Genomic DNA, 25,533 nt, shown 5'->3' with positions numbered 1-25,533 from the left:
AAATATAGTACAACTAATTCCTAAGAACCGACATTAGTTTGTAGTAAATAATACAACTTATTTCACAAGCAGTTCTTGTGTGAATGGTTCGAAGATGATGTTAGTCTGAAGAAAAAGATCGTACCTGCTTGTCAATGTCGGTTATTCAGAAGATAGCTTCATAGGGAGAGAGACTGCAAGTTCATGTACTTCCATCTGAGCATAACGATAACGCGTTATCGTCAAATCTTTTTGTAAGGGCGTGGAGAGTGCACTGTCCGCACCTGACTAGAGAGAATCAAAAGCACGTTTAGCACCTGTGCTGTGCAAGTGGGGCACAATGTGCACCAATTGCAGAATCAATCGAAATCGTAACGACAAAAGTCGCATTCTCGTTTTGTCTATTTTGAGAATTTTTCCATATTCATCTTATTCGGTGTTTGTTGGTGTCCCTGTTCCTACGCACCTGAATTAATACGAAATGAAAAGATACTATAAATAATACTATAAATAATTTATTGGAAATACGCAGCTTGTCCAAAATGAGAAAACCTCTGTGGCGCTTTCGTCGAATTTTCAACCGCAAGGGAGCGGAGGAAGCATGGGCGATGCAATCAGCTGATTACCGTGCCAAAATGTGCGGTATTTTCCCATACGTAATCGCCAGTGCGTGGTTCCACTCAATAACCGGAACGCAAACCACAAATGGATAGCCACGAGTAGTAGTTGCAGTAATGATAGTAATAAATAATATTAAAATACGTCTTTGTCTTTTTGTACTTTCGTATGATCCACAGATATTAGACACAGGCCAACTAATTTTATGTCCTTCTAGGCACCTTACGGAAAACAGCGTTCTGTCTCTGGTGCAACATTTTATAGTTATTTTATTGGTACAACCTCTAAATCACAGAAAACATTATTTCTAATAAAAATATCGCTACAATTTCACTATTCGAATTACATGAAGTTTTTCTAGATATCTCAGGGAGGCACTTGGGCACAATTGAATTTGAAATGCGAAGAGAAAACAAGGACATATCCCCTTTAGTTTGCGAGTTTGCCGCGGTTCTTCTCATCTCGTTGATTTTATTGATCGATTGATTGATTTGGTTCACCTTACTTTGTCTTTCTGCCACTTTCTGGCTAATCACGGAGATGAGGATGAGTGATATGACGAAATTGATGAAGGGACACTCACATAGAACACCTACGCCCAGACCGGGATTCGAACCCGGGATCTCTGGCATCAGGACGCTTTGTGCTAACCACTCCGCCACAAGGGTCGGCCTTTCTCATCTTGTTTGAGCTCCGTTATTGAGCTCAAGTATCGTTTCTTTGCTACAGCACCCCTCTTGAGAATACATCGAAGGAAGATGATTTCTATGAATTCTAAACCGTCGTTTCTCAACCTATGGGGAGCAACCCACTGATGGGTTCAGAGAGGTTGTTTGGTGGGTCGCGAAGTCGGGCTCGAAAAATTATTGAATGTGTATTATAAGCTCTTACATTTAAATGACTGAGATAATTATATTGTTTTAACTATTTAAATTCAACCCATTTTGTACATTTCTGTTATTCGCGCTACCATTGCACATGAGTCACATTAGTTCGGGCAGTAAAAGAAAAATGTTTTCAATTTCAGCATGTGTGTGTAGTTAGATGTTAGACTGGAGTAAATTAGTATTTCAAATTACATATTTACTTTTTTAGAATGAAGTATGTGTAATTTGTTTAAGCAAGCATAAAGGAGGGCTTCTTAAATTACTCGATGTGAGAAAAAACTATGTTTTAAACTGGTTGCACGCCCCTACAAGTAATACTGCTGTCGCCCATGCTTGTGGGTCCCATGAAGTGTAACGTCCTTCTAGGTGGGTCCCGGACTGAAAAAAGTTGACAACCACTGATCTAAGCCCATTCGGGTAAATATTCGAAAAAAACTCAACCGCGCTTTATTCTCTCGAGTCAGGTTTTTGAGAAAAACAAGTAAGGGGCCTCCACCGGGATCCAACCCGAGAACCCTTGACTACAAGGCGACAACCTTAACCACCAGGCTGTCGAGGAGGCCCGCGTTTCATGACTTCGTGTTTCTTCTTGCTGAAAAGGAAATGCATGAATTAAGGATCTCTATACAGCAGTACGTACAGTCATGGAAAAAAGTTCTTCCCCATAAGGCTTTAATAGGAGCAAGTAATGCAGGAGGGTAGGCAACACATATTGCACCCTTCGATGATCGGGTGATTTTGCCTGTCTTAACACCGAGAAATGTGTTCCACGCGAAGGTCAACATGACAGGAAAGCAAAGAGGGTCACGTGACTATTGGTTACGTGGAGTGCTTCTCCACGTCCCCAGTTCTTGATCCACATTGCAGAAAAAGTAGAGCTGCATGCAATATATGAAAATAGGTTGTTTTCAACTACACGCTTAATTATGATTTTCCCAATTGTAAATCTATCAGACGTGTCTCCCGATTTAGTCGGGACAGTCTTTTACTTTGAATTCCTGTTTGTCATAGGCGTAACTTGACGGGAGCAGAAAGGGCATTTGTAACCCCCCCCCCCAAAATCAGGTTTCTTAAAGCTGCTAAAACAGGAATTAAATACTATGATTTGACGCGTCCAAAAAAAGTATTATATTGAAAGATTTTTCCCAAATACGTAGATAGCAATTTAATACTTTGAAAGTGTCTCAGATTTGTTTATTACGTCACATCTTAGTGTGGCACAGGTCTACTACAAAAGTGGAATTTCGTAACAGAAATATGAACCCACTCCTTTTATTTCGTAGCCGATTTCATCTTGAAACTGAAATTAATAATATTAGTTAACAATGTCATTGGTAAACAATAAAAAAATGTGTTAGAACCAATTCTTTAATACCTTATCATAATCTTTATCGCAAGTTTAAATTTTGTTGTAAGTCCACTTTATGCAAAAAAAAAAAGGTAAAGTTCTCACCTGTGCTTGGCGCTACGCCATGAAGGCGTATAGGGGGTGTGGGGGTAACGCCCCACACTTTCTTGATTCGTTCGTGAGTGGGAGTGATGTGACCGCTTTTACTCCCAGGGTTTCCCCCAGGTACCCATGTCATTCGACGCTGGGTGGGCGCTGGGGCCGCTTCCAACGTTAGAAAAGTTCCCGGGCTTGAACCGGCCGGGAATGGAACCCGGGGCCTATAGCATGGTAGTCAGACGCGTTACCGACTGAGTCACCGGCACAGATAGACTAATCTGAAGTGCATACAGTTTAAAGTGGGATCCGAACCACTATGTGCGATCACCTGGTATCGGCCATCAGTGAGGCGCACACAATCTTTGTATTTCGACCTTTTTAAACCTATATGTATCATATAAGAGGTTGTTTAACGTTGCTATGCCTCTATGGATTATATTTAGCCAGTATTCGAGCACATAGAGTCAGATTTCATAGAATATAAGCTTCTCTTCCATGTTTATGGTTTCCTGTCTGCAGTAGAAAAACTGGCAGGTTCCCATAGCTTTTCTTTCAATAGTCTTCCAATGGTTGCATATCATATCACTCAAATTTGATTCATTCGTTTCGAACACAATCCCCGATGGCGCAGTGGGATCGTGGGCGCCTTGTAATTAAGGGATCCCGGGTTCGATACTCGGTGGAGGAACATAGTGGTTCGGATCCCCCTTTAAACTGTAGGTCCATTCACGATTAGCCTAACAGGACATAAAGTGGACTTAAGACACCAAATCAAGCAACCAACACAATCCCGTTATTGTCCAGATTATCGAATCCAGAACCTTCGTCGCGAATAACATAAGCAGGAAGACAACGTGAAGTAACCGAACAGAAACAGAACCTAAAACCTACATCGGATAGATTGGATTAAGTCGACGATACAGCACGGGTTCTGAAATGAAAAAGAATACGAAAGTTGAAGGACCTCTATACGCACCCACTTTTCCTCCACTCAATGGGGAAGATATGCTTCTAGCTGAGAAGCCTTTACGCAGAAGTGCCCTGAGGGAACTTCAAGGCCACGATGATAAAGTGTTATACGTGCAATGACGGGACCAAAACATACGTCAGATAGCTGTGTTCCTCCTTATTTCGTACGCCATTGATAACTGGAACACGTGACCTCGTCTTTGGTAGAGCAGAAGCCTGCTTGCTTGCCACCACCCTTTAGTTCAGTGACCTTCGCCCGTAGTCAGCAAGAGTGAATGACTCACCATATACTTGTTGTCTGTGAGGCTACACAAGAATAGATATTTCGTCAGTGGCTGTAAGTATTGTTTCATCTGCAGTTATATCAGTTAACATTTCAATAGTTTCCTTCCTAATGGTTACGTTAGTGATAAACATGTAAATTAGTTCTCGAGAGTGAACGTTTTATCTATTTGAACGGGGAATTTTTATACAGCCTGCATGTATTATTTTTTCCTGAAACAAGAAGAAATTCCAAGACGCAAAAAGAGTTGTATAAGAGTAGTTAACAAAAGGAAAAAAGAAAAAGAAAACGAAAATGTAAATGCTGAAATAAATTATGGTAGAGATCGAGTGAATAACATTTTGTCATGGGGCCTCCTCGATGGCGTAGTGATAACGTCGTCGCCTTGTAATCAGTGGATCCCGGGTTTGATACACTGTGGATGCACATAGTGGTTAGTATCCCACTTTAAACTGAAGGTCCAGTCCAGATTAGCATATCTGTGCACCAAACCAAAACTAAGAAAGAAATTGTTACAATGTAAGAAAATTTCATGTTCAACCAGATACGAAACAAAAGGGAATAATATATTGCAGGTTGGAGTTCACATCTGTAGCATCTAACCAGCACAATTATGAATCGCAACATATCGTATCAGATCCATTTTTATTATACATGTATGATAATATAAGAGAAGTAGAGGAAAGAGAAAACCAAGCGAAACACGGACGCCTTCTCCAGAATTTCAAATCTCGTTACATAAGGTTCTGGGTTGGAGTCCCGAACAGGCATGACTTTCTTGATCTTGCCCTTTTATCTGCTTCATTTCATCATAATTCATCGTTATGGTTTACCTGCAGGGGAAGAATAATGACAATAATTGCCAATACAAAGCCAATGACAAACAGAACAACTCGATTACGGAGGTGCCAAGAAGAAACGAGACTTGACAGTGTCTCCGTCTCTCGGTTTGTCGAATTGAAAATTGTTCTCCCGTTCTCGGTCTCGATTAGTTAAATATAGAAATCGAAAATGTATGTGAATGAATATACATGTATTTTATATATTCCGGTTTTGTAGGAGATTTCGTGAGAGATGAAATAAGTACTCTTCCATCGTATTTATTTTTATAATTTTTATTCCCTGTTCGATGATCGCGACGATAAGGACGAGTGACCATTACATGAAATTGATGACGAAATAGTCAAACACCCCCGACAAGGACGGTACTCAAACCCGGAAACTTTGGCGACGATATCGAATGTCAATCACTTAATTAGCTTGACCACCGAGCCTGCTTAATGTTGTTTCTGTCAGGTAATTCGTAATAATATCCCACATTCACTATCATTTGCTTCATAATTTATCTTAATGTTGTGATTAACCTGAATTCAAAGAATTAGTTGAAAGGCAAAAATTTAAGATTGAATGTCTCTGATGTTACTTCGTGCCGAATAATATGAAGTGGTATTATGATATGAATTTTTTAATCATATAATATGCCTATTCATTCCATTGATTGATCCCAATTGAGCACACAAAATATGGTATAATGTCCACTCCATGGAGGAGCGGTTAGCACAGCGCGCTACGATGCCATGGGTCCCTGGTTAGAATCTCGACTTGGGCGTGGGTGTCCTTGGTAAGTGTCCCTTCATCAATTTCATCATAGCATCACTCATCTTCATCGTCGCTATTTGCCAAAAGTGAAAGAATAGCAAATCTAAATAACAAACATCTAATCAAATCGAACATCTCTACCGATTTAATTCTATACGGTACCGAATTCCCACTTTATTACTGCATCTTAAGTCATTTTACAGCATCTCAATTGTTTTCCGATTCGAAAACATTTGGAATGTTGTTTTGTGCAGTTGATTGTGCATTGTTTCGTTGTTTGGATTGTTTAATTAACGTCGCATTAATTAGTTTTAGACCAATCGTGACGGGGGAAGCAAGAGCACAAAGAAAGCGAAAAAGACAAGGAAGAGACCACGGCTTTCTTTAAAGATAGCATCCCGTGAATACAACTCAAGTGACTGCAGAATATTATGAATAAAATTTATTTCGCTTTTTCCTTTCATTTCTGTTTCAGTTATTTTACTTCGCTTTTCTTCTACCACTCGCGTTACTCGAGTCGGTGAGGAAGAATTATAAACTCGTGAAATGGACGATGGTACAAAAAAATATATGCCTCTCCCACGGTTCCATTTGGTTTGGTTTGATTTGGTGTTTTAAGTCCACTTTATGCGCAGTAAGGCTAATCGGGACTGGACCTACAGTTTAAAGTGGGATCCGAACCACTTGTGCCTCCACCGGGTATCGAACCCGGGACTCCCACGGTTCGAAACTGTCAGTACAAAATATTGTCTTATTTTTAAAATTTACGGGCAAATATGGTTTGTCACGTAGCAATTTTCGCTTATCTCTTTCTCAAGGGGTTCCATTGCCTCTCTGATGTCGTAGTGGTAACGTCTTCGCCATGTAATGAAAGGCTTCCGAATTCAATACCAAATAGAGACGCATTTGGTTCGGATCCCATTTTAATCTGTAGGTCCAGTGCATGAACTGGACTTAAACAATTAACGTGTGGCATGTGGTCTGTGATGAGAACCATCATTTAAGCGAACCTTCTTGACAATGACTCTAATATCACTCGAAAGAATAGTATTTCCTTACGAGTAGCTCTTGTCAAGAAACCAGTTCCTGAAATTTTCTTCTGGAGGCATCGTAGCACCCAGCTGTTTGTTGTGGCTGGGGCACGAGTCATGTGACTCATGCTATCAAAGCTCAATCCTTCCCGAGAACTCGGAATCACCAGGCAAACTTAAGCGAATATTTTGTTATTTGGGTTGCATAAACAACAGGCTTTAAGACGTTACGAAATTCTACGTCCCGTGGCCCAGGTATTTTTTTCTAAGACTGTACCTCTCCGTATGTATAGGTTACTCTTGCATTTGGTGCATTATGCGAGACGTTGGAATTGTGACATCCTTTCCCTTGATGAGCGGCTGTGGGACGATTGTAGCTCCCCAAGGCTTTTGGACGGATGTCGAACGTGGATTGTATGGATATCTGAAAATAATGCTATCTTTAGTGTTAGTAGGGTTTAGAGCAGACGCAATTCGCTACAAAACGAAACATTCACGATAAATCTAGATTCTGTTCATATTTTGCATTTATTATACAGGGTGGCAACGAATTAAGGAGCACCTTTTAATAATCAATTACGTTTAACAATGAGAACAGTACTTATAATATTGCACATGGTGTTACGACGCCAGGGGTTCAGAGGTCCCGGGTTCGAATCTTGGCCTGAGCATGGATGTTTTCGAGTGTCCATTCATCAATTTCATCATATCATCACTCATCCCTATCTTCGCAAATTAGCCAAAAGTGGCACAAGAAGCGAAGTAAAATAAAGCAAGCAATCAATCAGTATTGTCAACTTTTTACTTTCTGAAGATAGTTACTGAGACATCACAATGGAAATGTTATCTGTTTTCCAGATAATTATCAATTTGAGCTCTATTTAAATCAATGTAAGCTTGGAGACGTAATTGGCTTTCCTTCTATTTGTTCGTCGCTTACAAGATTTTTAAGGTCTGAAACACTTCCGGTTGCATCAAATAACTTGTTGATTCTTGAGATAGTGTCACTGTTAAATGCTACAGGTCCACATTCCTGCAGCATCGTCGCTGAACTTCACCTACACGTTATTGGTAACGGAATACACGGACACATTTGACACGCTGCTCAATACTTAGGCGACTTGCTGCTTTTCTTAAACAACCTCCACTTCTTCCTCTATGTTTGTTAGATTTTACATACGTGTAAAGAGAGATAAAAAGGGAAGAATAATACTCAATTCATACAAATCTTACAGTGACAAAAGGTGCCCCTTAATTCATGGCCACCCTGTATAATTCAATTTTGCGATTGTTTAGACAGATTACAGAATATTCTACGTAGTATTAAGTGTTTACTAAGCATGCCATTATTATGGAAGTTATTTTAAGGTGCAAAATTATGGTCGGAAAAGGGAAAAAAAGGTTTCAACACTGTAGTAAATAATATAATTAGTTATAATTGCATAAAGTAACCAATATTTAGGAAGTAAACGTAGCATTTACTGGGTTTCAACCAGCTTGTTATACTGGATTAGCTCAACCTTTCTATGTTTTGGAATATAAGTCGCTGACGCTTGGAGTTCCTTCTACAGAATGTGCAGAAACTCCGCTCAGCATCAACTGAAACCAATGGAGCATATCTTGTAAGCACGCGGAAAGGGAGTTCAGTCGAAGTTGCAAAAGCTTCCACATTATCTTTTGCTACATTATCTTCGGAACTATCTATACTATTTTATAGCTCCCGTTTTGCTCTACAGAATGAGACTAGAGGATATTATGTAGCTGCTCAAGATGAGTGAAAATCGTTTATTTTTCTGTACAATTTCTTAACAAAACCTGAAAGAAAAGGAAGGGAAAAGGTGCTGAAGGATCAAAAAGGGGCAACAAAGTGTGTTTATTTTACTTGATTTCATGTCCTAAAATACATATCACAAACAGCTATATTTTTTGAAAGGTGCTGCACCTTAAAATCCGTTCTCTAGTCATAATTATCACTCTGTCCTGAAATACCTTCCTCTGGATATGACATTTTTCTCTGAAGGCGGTTATGGCATTTTAGTACATTTTAATCTTTTTTTTTACATTATCTTGCTTATTGTATGTTTTCACGAGAGGAGGACCATTTCTTAGAATTTAATTTCAGAGTTTACTTTTTTCAAAAGCAAAACAACTTTGGTTCCAGGAAATCTGGTTAAAGTAGTACTTCATCCCTCTCCGTCCTTGACCAATATGTAAATTGTTGTACTGGAGAGCTACCGTTAGACTGACAAGCTATTCTCAGTCCGCCATAAGAACAAATTCATTATACATGACTTCTGAATAATCCTGCTGGTTGTTCAGATGTCAACTGTGCAGGAATCCTGCGCCGTGATATCGATAGAAGTGAAAAGGAGCTTCACAGTGTTGTCAGAGACAGTCACTTGGCTTTGATTTATCTACGTATGTTTTCACTGACTGGCAAAATAAAATTGCAAGTCTATGGGTAAAACAGATTTTTTTGTAGTTTTTCATGGCTTTTTGGTTTTCTTTTTGTACATTACAATCCTATTAGCTGAATATTACCTTGTATATTAAATGAAGAAGAGCTACTGAGACACTATGTTTTGTTCTCAAAGAAAATGAGGCAATTTGTATCCACTGTGAAATTGTCGCATATCCTCAGAACTTTGGGAATTTGTCCTGGCAAGAATTAAGAGTATTATATTTACCTTTCCTAAAAAGGCGTAACTTTTCTATTGGCACGTTGGAGAAAGCTTATTGGGCAAAGGAGTTACAATTCGAAGACTTTCTACGTTGAAGCACATTTTATTGTAAGAGTAACTTTTGATTTTGCATGTATAAGAACTCCATGACAACAGTAGTATGGCATGGAAACAATGCAAGTATTTTTGACACAAATGTGAAGAACGATTGTTACGTATTTCGTCTGAAAGAACAAGCAGGCGTCTTCCGTAGACTTACGCTCTCGCCACGATCTCACGTCGTAAAGAGATTAGAACCTGGGACCGCCCTGTCGAGAACTCTAAACACTACACCACGCCTTTACTTTCCGGTCAAACAACAATTTTTATATATTCAGTCACTCCAATATTGTAAATGTCGTTGGATTTGATGTAGTTGAACTTTTACTTTAATTTTGAATTGCTTTTCTTGTATTAACAGCTATCTTCGAGAAAAAAAATTCGAAGTGATGAAGAGAAACGAGAATATTGGTAGTAGCTGTTGTGAAAATGCGAGTTATTTCTTCTAACTTATTATTGTGATTAAACATTATTAATGGAAAATATCTAGAGGCTTCTACATTGCAGAACGATGTTCTGTTCCTGTGATACTGCAACAGACGAAATGCCTTGTGTACTGACGAAAGTCTACTGTTCAGAACAGTATTATGAAATGTATTTGCTGTTGCGTAAGGAAACGCAAAACAAAGATATTCTACATAATAATTATAAAGTGCTCATTTCATTTCTCATTAACCCTCTGCTGAGGACGTGGGGTCTTTTGATATCCCACATGTGTTTTTTCAAGGGTAACGACTAAATTTTACATACCTGTATCACCAACGGTTGAAATATATTATTTTGATTTATTTCCTATAGCATCGTCATATTATAACCGAAAAACTAATTTAATTTTTTTTGTTAATTGGTCCTAAATATAATGGCATTTCGTACGGACTCTTGGGGCCTTTGAGGACCCCAATAAATATTTAGGTTTATTGTTTCTACTAAAGTTTATTCTGAATGACATATTTTAATATAATAAAATAAATTTAAGGTGAAAACACTTATTTGAATTACAGTAATGATTTGCATGCTATCCACCAATTTTAATTTCCTTAAAACATAAAGTTCGGGGTCTTAAAACACCACCAAGTGCCCATCCACGTATTATTTCTAACGTTCCCAGCAGAGGGTTAATAAAACCACAGAATAATTTTTCCATAAACCTGTATGTTAAGTAGATTCTAATTTAGGTTTGGCCGTTTATCATTCTTTATAATTATCATTCCAATTCATCATAAATATACTTATGCCAGTTGATTTTTAATGTCACGAAAACGAGAAAAGCATGCACTTTTATACATGCTGTGCATGTAGTTTGAGGATTCGAAGGTGGAAATAAAGCTTACATTATTTATAAACGTTCAAATTCTTCGAAGCCTTCCCAATGGCATAGCTGTAACGTCGCCGCCTTGTGATTAAGGAGTCCCGGATTCGATACCTGGTGGAGGCACAATGTGGCCACTTTAAACTGTAGGTCGAGAGCCGATTTGCCTTACTGTGCATAAAACGTACTTAATGCGTCCTGCAATGTAGAAGCCTCTAGATATTTTAAATTAATAATGTCTAATCACAATAATAAGTTAGAAGAAATAACTCGCATTTTCACAACAGCTACCAATATTCTCGATTCTCTTCATCACTTCGAATTTTTTTTCTCGAAGATAGCTGCTAATACAAGAAAAGCAATTCAAAATTAAAGTAAAAGTTCAACTACATCAATATCCAACGACATTTACAATATTGGAGTGACTGAATATATAAAAATTCTTGTTTGACCGGAAAGTAAAGGTGTGGTGTAGTGCTTAGAGTTCTCGACAGGGCATCTAGCGGTCCCAGGTTCTAATCTCCTTACGACGTGTTATTTTTTTTATTCTCCTTTTATTAAAAAAGAGCATTGTAACATTATTTGTAATAGCAGTGTAGAGTGGCTACATTGTTATGCATCTGGAATTTACTAAAAAAAATAAGCAAATAAATGAATTGACACATGTTCAAAGGGATATTTTTACGTATAAGATCGTGAATTATGATATTCTAACGTCAATTGTGTACTGCTTCAAAGACATTGACAAATATTCATGAAATAACTATTCTTATTTCTGGTAATTTAGGACATACTAATTTTACCCCTTTACCCACTCCAGTTCAAAGCAAGGATACCTCCGCAAATATCGAAAGAAAAGTTTTCATCATGTGCAATTCTCCATTAAATGTTTGCGCCGATTCGTAGTACTTTCGTTTTTTTTGTTACAAACAAGTATTCTCTACACACTACATGTAAGAGGAGAATTGCATCTATATTTCACCCTGGTCAGCTCCTCCTAGCTAATCTCAAGAACGAAAGTTTGTAGGGTAGTGGTGTCGACCTCCGTGGCGGAGTGGTTAGCACAGCGCGCTGTAACGCCAGGGGTTCCGGGTTCGAGTCCCGGGTAAGGCATGGGTATTTGTGTTTGTCCAAACGTGAAAAACTGAGAATACTGTAAAAGTTGAAAAGTGTAAAAGTTGAGAAAGTGTGAATGACGGGGAATATCACCGCGTAGGGGTATTCCTTTATTAAAAAAAAAAAAAAAAAAAAAAGTGGTTACTGTTGTAGATTGTCAACCTGATGGTCATAGGTTCAAACCCTTCCGGTGGCAGAATATTTTCGTAAGTTTTAGACATATCCCATTGTGTTCATTGTCCACGCCATGTGAAACGGAATTATTCTGTTTGGAATTAACGATGGGGGGGAGATATGTTAAATAGAACCTCCATTTCAAAGAACTGAGAAGTGGAGAAAAATTGGATAATTCTTATAAATATGAAAATTACATTCATGTTTTTAGTGGTATAATTGCAGATAGAATCAAAGATCTTACGTGCCAGATTTTATCTCGCCCTGAACTCAGCCAAAAGGCATTTCGCACCGATCTAATACATTCCTCTATTCATTATAAAATATTATTGAATGTTTCATATCGATATTTTGAGCAATGCATCAATTCTTGACGCTGAGACGATATTTTCTACAAATACCTCATCTGTCCTCTCGTCTCCTTTCTCTTCTCTCCTTCTCTCCCCTTCTTCTCCTTTGCTTATATGTCATATCGCCTTCCCTTCTGTTCTCGCCTCTTGTCTCCATCCCATTCATCTACACTCCTCTTATCTCCTCTCCTGTCTTAGATTTCCGACCCCACTGCACTCATCTCCCTTTCTTTTCATTCTCTCATGTTCTCTCTTTTACTCTACTCTCAACTCCCCTCTTCTCGTCCCTCCTCTCCTCTCAAACCTCCTCTTCTCCTCTCCTCTCTTCTCCTCTTTGCTCCATTTTTCTCATCTCGCCTCGCATCTTTTCCCTTTCTCCTCATTACGTCTCCTATCCACATCTGTCCTATCTTTTCTTCCCTCCTTTAGTTTTCCTCTTCCCCTTTCGCTCTCTCTTTTCTCCTCTCATTTTTGTCCCTTTTCGTTTCCTTTCTCCTCTTTTCCTTTATGTAGACTCATCAGCGATGAAATACTAGAAAATTGATTTTCTTTCTTTCAGAAAATATTTCTTATTTGCGACAAATGTAATACTGATATTGTTTTAGTGTTTTATACAATAATACTTGGTTGTATTCCTTTCTCGGGTTTCATAAATATCTATTGCGCATATGGCAACCCTGAAACTGAGCCTAACTCTACACGCAACTCACCAGCGCCTTACGTAATTTGGGTTGCCTTGTTTAAAATGTCGTTGTCCTAAAACTTTTGAGAAACACTGTTGAATGCCTCTATTACTCGCCTGTATATTCGGTTCCAAACAACAGGAAATGTGCGACGAAGGCAACGTCGAGGCCGTCCGCGAGCAACGACAGCAAGAGACAACAGGTACGTACCTTCTGCTTCACCTGCAAGACAAGATCTTATGACCATTGTACTGGGGTCGAAACACCGGAAAATATTTCACTTCCGGCGGAGAACGTGCCCTTTGGGGAGCGGATACTACATTAATTCCCGAACCTAAAACGACCCAGACCCCAAGATTTTAAGCCTCGTTTGTCTGTAATGCGTCTTCAAAATGGCCTCCATGACAAAGATTCTACTCCTGTTCATTGCAGTTATTTTTCATTCATGACGTCTTATTTCCACCTAATTTGCAGTTCATAACTGTATTATGATAATAAGAAATTAAAAAGACCCACTTTATCAAATATTATTAGTTATGGCGGCCAATATGGCCGCAAGAAGTCTAAAAATAACCCTTTCAGCTATGTGATCATGTTTGGGCTAAAACCTTTTGTTTTGGAGGTTCCAGAATTCAACGGTGACATCAAAAGTAGTGTCAGACTAAGCCAACGAAAAAATAATAGTTCAATTTCTTATAATCTGTATATACAGGGTGTTTCAAAAGTCTGACACCAAGGACAAACTGCGTTATTAGTGCAGATGGCGAAAAATGGAAAGAGGGTAAAGTTGTTGGAAATATGAGGTTTTAAATATAATGTGTTTGAATTTTCAACGTAGCATGCACCGTTGAGGCTGCACGCTGGTACGAGCCTCATTGAGAACTGACATTGCCTTGTTGCCACATACTTTGTCCTTAAAGGGAGCATTTACGTTATCGCAACACCGTAATGTACTCGGTAAAGTGAGAATGATGTCGCAAAATTAGAGGCAAAATAAGGAGTGCGTGCGTGTGTGTACAGAAACACAGACACATACGCACACTTACGCACAAGCACACAACTACAAAACCTGTAATTGTGGCTAACGTTTTCTGAAATAGAGGTTGTTCATTAGGGTATACAGATAGTGATATGAACAAAGGATAACATTTCGAAACTAAGGGGATCTTAGTTTTTCTCTTCTAATCAGGGTAGATCACCATTAAAATATATTTGCGCTCAGACATCTTCTGTTGACACATACCGGAAATGCCAAAAATAATGACGATTAGCAAGGTAAGGGGTCGCGCAGACTTCGTTTTCGGTGCTCTAGGTTCGCCGTATAGAGTAAGTTGTGTGTCTCAATGAATAAGGAAAGACATCTGGGACCGTTCATCGAAAAAATGGAAGCAGTGGACCAAAACCACAGAAGAAAAATATTAAAAAATGTAATGATTCGTGTGTTACGAGTTGCGATCTTCCTTCACCACGCTACTTCTCCTCCAGACGCCTCTGGCACACAACCAAAGGGCCAGTAGCACGCATGGACGGTATCGATATCCACATCTAATCTTTAGTCCCATTTCGGCGATACTCTGGACAACTGGAATTCTTAACCTCTTGTGGTACAAACATCATTTCTGTACCTACTTCATCCAGAATTTGGATGGGACTACATCATGTCGATGTGTCGATGACGTGCTGGCTGTTGATTGCATAATCTGTTTGGTCATTGATAGCACTAAAGTGAAGTTTGTGGATTTACTTTTGTGCAGGTATATCAGAATCATGACACCGGAAACTATATAGAAGAGCCGATGTCCAGACCTCCCTGATGGCAATCTGGTAACGTCGTTACCTTGTAATTACGAAATCCCAGTTTTTGGTGCGCGGTGGAGGCACATAGTGGTTCGCATCTAATTTAAACTGCATGCCATAGCTTTGCATAAACCGGACTTTGAAATAAAGTAGAATGTCAATGTCCATTCTTGGGCGATTCATCACCATTAACAAGCTCTCATCTTACGAGGGAAGCAGAGGTGGTGAGGAGCTACCTTTAGTACAGACAAGATGTAGTCGTCGGAGGGCGGGAACCGCCGTTTACTGAAGTGACAGAGCTTGTTCGGGAAGATAACAAGAAATTGTGTGCGAGAATATCCATTTTCACAGTCATCAATGGACAATGGACAATCCGCCAGCTTCCGAAGTAAATGCATGACAAATTGAGATAATTTTGGGGAAGTTAAGCTACGAGAATTGGGGCTCCAGATGATGAAACAGTTTCGGAAGAAAGTGGAGTAATTTTAAACGGCTGCAGAGAGGAAGAGGACTAAACTAAGTGCCAGTGTGCCGTGAAAATTCTGAAAAAGCAGTGTGACTTCTTACGAGACCAGAGTTCCAAGAGACTGCTGCACACGATAGGAACAAACGCTAAGACCATCCAGAAGAACTTGATGGCACTGCAAGGCATCGTGAGAGAGAAACAAAGCATTTCAAATACGTGTCAACAAGGTACTCGTATATATCAACCGCAAGTACCTCCTTAGTACGTCCAAGAGTTCAAGGGCACTTGTTTTACACAAATTATGCCTATCTGAACCACAGGCAAGCTAGATAATGAATACATGTTTTTATATCTCTATTATTCTTATTCGGCCCTTCACTTATTCATGTAATAATAAGAAAATATAAATTAATTTATATATTTTAATAAGTGTTACTTGAATTTAACATAATTATAATTACTTTACATTAAAGATTATTATTATTATTATTATTATTATTATTATTACACAGGTCTGCAAATAAAAATTTAACAACTGCATGAGTTCTTTTCAGTGAATTTTATGTTTCTTGGTGTGCTGAATCTGAATATGACCTCCATTTTTCCCCCAGCACGTACCGTTTTCTTGCAAAAGAAGAGAAAATAGTATTGAATCCAGAATTCTCGGTCAAGAAAACAGAATTTTATTATCATCTAAAACACAATTAAATTTGTCATCCATGAAACACAGTTAATTGATACATGTTTGTTCACAATGTTGACCTGTGAAACCTTTTTTTCTTCTCTTTCATACTTCTGGTGCGCTTTCGTTTCTCAGTATTTCCAGTTTCCCGCTTATCATCCAGCCATCATATTCACGTCCCATCTTCCTTGGTAACGTCTCTCCATTTCCATAACATCTTGATGTAATCTTCCCCCCTGCTGCTCGCTGTAGGCTCCTAAGTTTTCAGGAAAGTAGTGCACGTGGGAATGTAAAAAATGAGCCTTTAAGCTCATGTTGCAGCCTTGAGCTTTAAATGCAGACAGCATTCGTTCTACAATCTTTTTGTAATCTGGATCTTTGTTATTTCCCAAAAATTTGTGAACCACATCTTCAAATAAATCCCATGCTTCTCTTTTAATTTCATTCATGGAGTCTGGAAACAAGGAATCAGACAAAAGTTTACGTATGTCAGGTCCTACAAAAACTCCCTCTTTCAAATTGGCTTCAGACAGTTTCGGGAACTTGGAGCACAGGTATTTGAAACACTCCCCATCTCTTGGTAGAGATTCCACAAAGTGCTTCGTAAGTCCCAATTTGATGTGAAGAGGTGGGAGTAGAACTTTTTCACGTGGAACCAGGCTTTTACTTATGGCGTTCTTTTCACCAGGAGTTAGGGCATCTCGAAGTGGCCAGTCGGTTTTTTTTTTTCAATGAAGATCTCGGGCTATACTATCCCACAAGCACAGGAAGCAGGGATACTTTGTATATCCTGACTGTTGGCCCAACAACGTGATTAGTATCTTGAAGTCTCCACAACCCATCCAGCGATGACCTTCGTACTTGATTTTCTCAAGAGTTAGAGCCAAATCTTTATAACTTTCTTTCAGATGCACCGAGTGTCCAACACAGGAATTGAAGCGAATTCATTTCCATTATGCAGTAAGACTTGTTTTGGAAGAGTCTATAAATATGCGCCATTGGGATGATTCGTATTCTATGTCAAATTGCCTCATGAGAACAGGGACATCACTACAAAAAACGAGATTTCTCTCTTTAGAATAAAACGATGTGAATTCTTTCTCTGTATTCCTGTACCACGAAAACGACGTTCCAGGTGATAGAAGGTTTTTATTCTTGAGTCTTGATCCCAAGAATTCAGCAGCATCTTATGAAAGGCCCAAATCTCTAACAAGATCGTTTAACTCGTTCTGAGAAAAAAAGTAAAGGGCCCTCATCGATAGAAAAATCAGAGCCAGAATCTTCCTGGGCTGGTATTGCATCTTCTTCTTCTGATTCCAATCTGATATCATCCAAATTAGGGGGTGGATGTGGTATTGGAATTTCGCTGGAGTGAAGGACTGGACGAATAGCCAAATTTAGGTTTGGGTAAGTTATTTCTTTTTGTCTCGTCTATTGAAACCTTTAACATTGACCGAACAAAAGTAGCAGTCATTACTGTGGTTCTGCTGTTCACGCCACATCATTGGGATGCTAAAACGAGGAGATTGTTTCTTACCCTTATACCACAAGCGGAGATCATCTTCGCATCTCCTGCACACCTTATGCGGAGGGAAGCCCAGGCCTTGTCTTCATCCCAAAGTTTCGTTTGAAGTATGCGAAATAAATTGTCTTCACAAAATCACTTATATTTATTTCTTAGTTGCTATTTAACAGTGTATTCGCCACAAATAAAACAAAATCTATCCGGAGAAATAACACAGCCTCCTGGAGCCATATTGCACGAAGATGACCTCTTACTGGCAAGCTTGAATGCAGAACAAGTAATGATGGTTAAAAAAATAACCTGTACGTACAGTTACTGAATAGAACAAGTCAGGGCTTGTTTAATCTTGTTGTCACCCACACCTCCACGACAACTTTTCCCAAGAACCGAATGAATCACGTGAAGACATGATGGTTCTGTGAGCTGGCCCAAATCCCCCTTCCCCACATATCCAATCCACTATTTCCTTCTCTCCCCCTCACTGTCCTCCATTTTCTCTTTTCTTGCTCTTTATCTTTATTTTAGAAGTCATTTTTTAATAAGAATTTTCAAATCGAGAATAACTCACACCTCACACAATTTTTTTTTTTCAGTGTAAGATTCCGAAGCTGTACACCCACAAAAACAACTTTTGCGAGAAACTCTGACGTGATGGGATTTTTAAAATATTTTTCCCGTATTCAGCATACAAAAATCTATAAGAAACAGTTGAAAAATCCAATGCAGTATTTTGGTTGTAGATCTGTGTTATTGTTATAAATTTACTTGAATATGCTAACGAATTATGGTTTCTGACAGCCACGAATCACCTTCAAGAAGTTGAATCAGTTCAAGAACTTTTTTATCAGGTTATTAAGAAAAATTACTATGACTGAATGGTTAACACAGTTGAATAACTTTACGTTAGAAGAAAGAAGAACAATGAAAAGGATAAATTTTGTACAAAAATGTTTACTTTCCAAATAGATAGTGAATACTTTTTGAATAATATATCTTATAAAATTCTATATTGTTTAGCTATGTATAAAAATATTAGTTAGATGAAATTTCTGACTGAAAAGCACTCCTCCCAATTGTTATGTATGTTTCTGCTACTGCACTCCAGAGCAAATACAGAATACCAGAAGTATTTTCAATTGCTTTCAAATTCGGTATACTCACTAATTATGACCTCGTAATCACGAATCTGCAGTTAAAATTTGGCGGTCACGTCTAGAAATTGCGAAATAAGTCGAAAGAATTGCGTCCTTGAACAGAATAAACACCATTGATTTATGAAGAAAACAATCATTTTTTTTTTGCAATGATTAGCGTTTCAAAACTATGTTTACGATCAACCTTAATTTTTTACTATCTTTGCCTAAGCTAACCTAACCTAACCTTACGTGAATGGTTCGTGGGGTAAACATATTTTTTTTTTCAATTTTACGCAAAACGCCATTTTCTCACATGCGAGAAACATGGTTTCCATGTTATAACATAGCGGTAATTGACAAGCTTATTACGGTAGATGTATCTACACTTAAAAAGTGATGAAAATTGAGGTGTGGAAAGAACAGAAATCTACCATGTTCTGTTATAAAATCTTCAAAATTTTATTTTACTTAACTAAGGTCAATTTTCTAAATTATAAATTTTGCATTGTTGCTACTACGCAGCAAATAAACTTATCAAAGCTCATGGCACATAGAGTATAATAAAGATATAAAAATATGAAGCAAACATGGGATCCGAACTACTATGTGCCTCCACCAGTATCGAACCCGCGACCCCTTGAATGCAAGGCGACGACGTTACCACTATGCCATCGGGAAGACCCAATGAGTGTAAATTTCTAGATTTTCTCATCAATATATAAAAATTCTTAAGTTGTTATTTCTAATGTCAGCATATATTGATTAAAGCAATTAGGTAAAAAAAAAACAAAAAAAACCATGAGTCCAATGTTAATATGACCACGAGTATAATGTATCACTGAAATCAAGAAAGTCGTACCTTTTTTTAATGTCTGACAACGGCGCTTGCAGTTAGGTAAATCCTCCTACCAAAAATTATTTCTTTCTGGCGAATTCATTTCAGGCTTTAAATGGCTAAAACAATGTTGTTGTTCTGCTTTCATTATAATAGTTCCGTAGGATTAGTGCCATGAATACGATTGTTAACAATTACTTTGGATTTTCATACTGGTGGTATTGTTGTACACAAACAAGAAAAATGCCGTCGTTAAATATTTACTGAAAACAGGATAAAACTGCTTATACCTTCTCCCGACAAGCAACCACAGTCCATGTGATTTTCTCTCCAGGACCGAAATTGAATTTAAGTTTGCATTCTGTAGAATCTTGTGTGTTGCACTGCTCGAAACATTGCAATCAAAACAGATCACCTCAGTGCATGGAATTCAGCTTATTTCTGCGCATGCGCATGCGCCGCGCTGCAGTAAGCCATGTGCTTGTACGTACCAGCTAACCGGTGGTTGAGTTACTATGTAACGCCAAATTCTGAGACTTTTCAGCAATAACTCGCAACGTAAATTCTGTCATTTCTTTTCCTGTAAGTAAACTTATTCTTGGGTTCTAGTACGCCCTACCGCCTTAAAAGTATGTTTTTAAAAGTTTCCAGTGGCAAGCTACGTCATGCAGGCACATATAGCGGGAAATGCGGAGGCAGGGCCCCACATAACCTCGATTTATGCAATTTTTTAGTTGATTTGGTCAACACCACGCTCCGGTCGCTTCTATCCGTCAGGATTGCTTCCAGGTACCTAGTTATTTGAGGCTGGGTGAACTCGAAAGAAATTTTATACTGGGACATGGCCCAAAAATTCCCCCATTAGACCATTTACCCTGGGAATCGAACCAGCCCTGTTAAATATTATAAGGGTGTGCGGTATCTGGTATAGGTTATTTGTAGTATAGTCCACTAGATAACACTGCGTTTGCGCATAGAAAAACTGGCTCATTAAGCAGGTTTTCCATAGTTGGTCAAACCCGCCCGTGCAGACGTCTAGCGGGTAAAGTCACCGGTAATAAAAATTGGACACCTAGGTCCTAAAATACTCTCTCTCCTCTCTCAATCTTCCTCTCTCTCTCTCTCTCTCTCTCTGTCTCTATCTATCTCTTTCTCTCTCTCTCTTCTCTCTCAATCTTCCTCTCTCTCTCTTTCTCTCTCTCTCTGTCTCTATCTATCTCTCTCTCTCTCTCTTCTCTCTCAATCTTCCTCTCTCTCTCTCTCTCCCTGTCTCGCTCTCTCTGTCTCTCTCTCTCTCTCTCTCTCTCTCTTCTCTCTCAATCTTCCTCTCTCTCTCTTTCTCTAGGCGTTGTGTGCGTTGCATAGCTCTACGGGGAAGAGTGAATTTCAATATCAACTTTTGCTATAGAGTAAAGAAAACACATAACGATTAAGTGAGTATTTCAGGATATGCATGCCTTTTTTGCTGGTGACTGTACACCTGAGTCGGGATCTTTGGATCCTAATTCCAAGCCAGATATGGATACTTTACTGCAATCATTCTCTTAAATTGCTTAGAAACTTAGAGAGTATCAAATATAGAAAGTCATATATTACTAAATGAATTTATTTTTTTGAGATTCCTAACTAATTTTGGTGCTTCTCTCTGAGAAGTTTTGAGACAATTTGGTGTTTATTTCCATCATTTTGATGGAAATTGCTAATTTACTGTCACTAAAGTGCAACGTGACTAAACAGGCGAAACACCGCTGTGTCACGCAGCGAATAAGGGTCCACAGGATGGTGGGGCAATTTCATTCCACTAACGTTGAACTATAAAGTGTGAGGTACAGTTCCAATCGTTTGTATTCCCAGAAATAGTATCTTAAACGAGGCTGCCATACTCTCTGTAGGCTCTAAAAACACTTTCATGATTTCCCTTGAATGGTCAAAACGTTGTCTTGTATGAAAATACAATGGAATGTACTTTTCCCACCTACCTCCAAAATTGCTAGAGTCTCTCCGGCCCTCTTAGTGATAAGCCCTTCTGTATCGGTTGTCTTCCATTTGGGCTACTTCACAATAATTTGGCCCGTGTGCAAAAATTATATTTCCACAATAACATTATTCTTTAAACTCACTCGTAATTTAAATGGCAATAAACACATAGGAAACCATAGCAACAAGAGAAATATTAGTACATGCGATTGTTCATGTTATCATTATTTACTCAGCACAAGTATATATAAATATATATGATTGATTCGGTGTATTTTATTTCCCTTTTCTGCCACTTTTGACTAATCGCGAAGATGGGGTTGAGAGAGGATAAGCTGAAATTGATGAATGGATATTCGAACCCGGGACACTGTCTTCGTGGCGCGATTTGCTAACCACCCCTCCACGGAGGCTGACATTCACACACACACACACACACACAAAACATATATACAAATATGTGTGTGTGTGCATGTCTGTGTGTGTATGTAGTAAATATGTGTATGTGTGACCCAACCAAATTAGCTGACTACGTAATATGGAAAGTGATTATATCTTTACATAAAAACTAAACTTAACTTTCTGTCGGAACAGCCATTTAAGGCCCAGGGCCTTCCAGAGTGACTCTCATATTTGGTAAGCGCATCGAGTCCCATCGTAGCTGTTTTCTGCCTTTCGCGACCGGATCGCGTTGTATACAAAAGAACAAATAATGTTTAACAACATAAAACAGAATCTTTTAATATCTCCCTTCAATAATATAATTCCATACACTAAATTTATAGAAGGTTTAAAAAAAAATAGGCTACTTCTAGGCTGAAGCATCCTGTCAGGGGAAACGAACCCAACGATGTAGTGCTCACGTGGTCGCCTTGGAATCTAGTGGTCCTGGATTTGATCCCCGGTGAAGACACATTGCACGCTGTAGGCAGAGCCCGGATCAGCCTAACTTAACATGGAGTGAACAAAACAAACCTTGACAAGCTCCTTGAAAATTCAAATCGGTGGAGATAAAACGAAAGTATTTTCAAAGTCAAATCTTACGATGTTGACAGGTTCACCTGAGGATGTGAATTCTTCAGTTTCAAGCTTATTCTGTGTGTCTGCCGGAAAACAATTATCTTCTTAACTAAAATATTTTGATTACATATGAGTGTGTGCATGAACATATCGAATATATCTAAAACTCAGTTGGTTAGTTGAACATATTGGTGTTTTATACGAGCAAAGAATTATTGATGTTTCATGCCTTTCATATATACATTTACTTGTGCTGTCTTGTATTGAAATGACTCTCGCATAACTATTACACATTCGTAATTTCACTTATTTTAATATTATCCAACTTTATGACAAATTATTTCTCACATCACCGGAAATTGACAAAACGATTTTTCAGAAATTCCTTCAAAGTTTTCACATCGGACATCAACGCTTCTTTTGGGATGTTGGCTACGCACATTCTCTGATAAAATCCATCTTGGCTGAGTTTAAGGCATTCATACTGTCTCACATGTAGAATTTTCCTCCAAATTAAAAAAAAAAAACAAGTGTTAGAAATATGCCCCAACAAGGATTTAATTATTTATATTATTATCAATTCATAATTCAAAGAAATTATTTGTGTTTTAATTTAAAAATGGTTATACACTAATAAGTCAGTTTATATGTGTCAACTCTACACTATATGTTACATTAAATTGATATTTTGCAAATGAATTTAGTGTCCACTTACAAAACAAACGTTTCTGTAACATTCGTAGCAAGTTTATACTTTAAAATACCGGTTTCCTCTAATTACATGTAAATGTATATTGATGTTTATTTTTATACAATTTTGTACGAGTCAACCGTAAAATTTTAGTTAATTTAATGCATAAGAAACAAATGTTTTACGTCACATGCATTTCATGATATAAAGTTTTATTTGGAAGTGGACTCCCCCGATGGCGTGGTGGTAACGTCATTGCCTTGTGATCTAGGGGTACCAGGTTCAATTCCCGGTTGAAGCAAAGTTGTCCGGAACCCACTTAAAACTGTAGGTCCAGTCCCGATTAGCTTATCTATGCATAAAGTGGACTTAAACAACAATTCACAGAGTTTACTTGGGAGTTTCTGACTTGTTTCATATTTATGAGGCTTATTATAATTTAATTAAGATTAGTTTTAATGTTTGATTGTTTATATAGTAAAGTAAAGTATTTTCAAGCCGACGAATGTTCCAGGAAACTACGGAGGGCTTATTTCCTACGTAATCGAACTATCTGACTTCGTTCTCCAGGAAATTGCTTGTTATTAAGGGACTTAGAATTTGTTTTTTGAAGAATTTTCAATTTTGAGCTAGCGAGTTGAAATTCGGCACAAAGGTAACTCACATCAAGGGAATAAAACGTGTTAATGCGATTTTGAGATTTCCCAAGAAATGCGGCGGCCATCTTGGAAAATGGCGGATTTTCGCCTCCTTGTTATTAAGACTCATTTTATTCGTTAGTCTAGGTGTGTTACAGCTATGTGATCGCAGAATAAATTGGTCACACATTGGAAATGAAAATAAGACAAAATGTTTTGAATCTGCAGTACGAAATCATATTTATATGCAAATTAGTTTCAATCACAAAGAAGGAAAATAAAGGGGGAGAGAAACAGAGAACTTTTGTTCCAAGGAAGCTGGAATTCTTCGAATAGAGTTATTTTCGGTGGGTCCGGTCACACACTATACACGCCCCCCCCAAATTGTTTGATTTTCTATCATAAATAGTTACGTCATAATAACTGTGTAAAATTTCTTCATTCATTTTTACTTACCCTGTATATTTAATTTTGCATATATTCGCCATCTACATTTCGATCATTCGAATTATCGAATTACTAGAATATATAAATGATGGATATCTAGGGAATTTTGAAATCTTATCAGAATTATCTCGATACTTAGATTATCTGGATATTTTTCACATAAACCATAAACATAACATTATCCAAGTTGAAATCCGTGAGAAAAGACTGATATTTATGCATTTTTAATATAACTTCATTTGGTTCATAGAAAAGAATCGCGTAACTAAATGGGGCAGAATTTAATTGTTTACTTAGAATCTGATTTCTGATTTGTGACGTCAAAATTTCAAATATAAACATCTAATCCTCCAATAAAGGGGCACCTTATCATTCTAAGGGGATTTCACACCAAGTATAAATCGACACGTGTCACTTGTCGCTTTGGTGTGAAATCTCCAATGAAAGTAACGTGTCCTTTGCTAGGTATCCGGTGGAGGCATTTGCACGGTAATTACTTGGATTCCACTTAAAATGTAAGTCCTGTATCTATTGGCCTCTCTGAGCATATACGGCATTTTTAACAAAAAAGACAAGCTTTTGAAAAAGTAGAAAAGTTATCCTTGAGCAGTGGCGTGCACAGGATTTTTTTCGGGGGGCCTGAAGTATTGAAACTGGATGGTTAGATGCGCTCAGGAATATTTATCATATGGGTGGTACGTACAAAATTCGTCCTCCATGTATGTATGTATTGTGTGTGGGGGGGGGGAATGGGGGGTGTATATCCCACCGTCAATGTGGGTGCCATACATTTGAGAATTGCAGTTGAAATTGCAGCCTTGTGCTTACGGATGCCATATATGGATGCGACATTGTCTTCCCTGTATTGCTTTTCCCTCCTGTGCTTAACATCTTTACAACTTTGCCAGTAGATGTCTCTTGGTACCCTCTACCTACTGTAATTCCATTTTTTTAAAAAAAAGATTCGCAATTGAAAAAAGTTGCAGTAATGATCGTAATATGGCAGATATGGTATATTTTTTAGTTCAATGATTTGCCACTTGGTGCGCTAAAAACGCGATCGTATAATTCTGTGTTCCGTATTGTTTTTATTG

General features: G+C 38.2%; 1 protein-coding gene across 1 annotated transcript; it reads right to left on the bottom strand.

Moving 5' to 3' along the window:
* Positions 1–131: 131 nt before the first annotated feature.
* Positions 132–25,330, bottom strand: LOC145996764 (uncharacterized). Its single transcript, XM_083133294.1, has 4 exons — positions 25,268–25,330; positions 21,646–21,717; positions 7,091–7,237; positions 132–267 (listed from the first exon to the last, which is right to left on the bottom strand). The coding sequence occupies exons 1-4, from the start codon at positions 25,328–25,330 to the stop codon at positions 142–144; spliced, it is 408 nt and encodes a 135-aa protein (XP_082989420.1). The 3' UTR covers positions 132–141.
* Between the last annotated feature and the right edge of the window lie 203 nt (positions 25,331–25,533).

Source organism: Lepisma saccharinum, chromosome 13 (assembly GCF_977018435.1).
Source record: "Lepisma saccharinum chromosome 13, izLepSacc3.1, whole genome shotgun sequence".
NCBI lineage: Eukaryota > Metazoa > Arthropoda > Insecta > Zygentoma > Lepismatidae > Lepisma > Lepisma saccharinum.
Note: the sequence above shows the minus strand (reverse complement) of the source record. Positions and strands in the feature narration are given on the sequence as shown.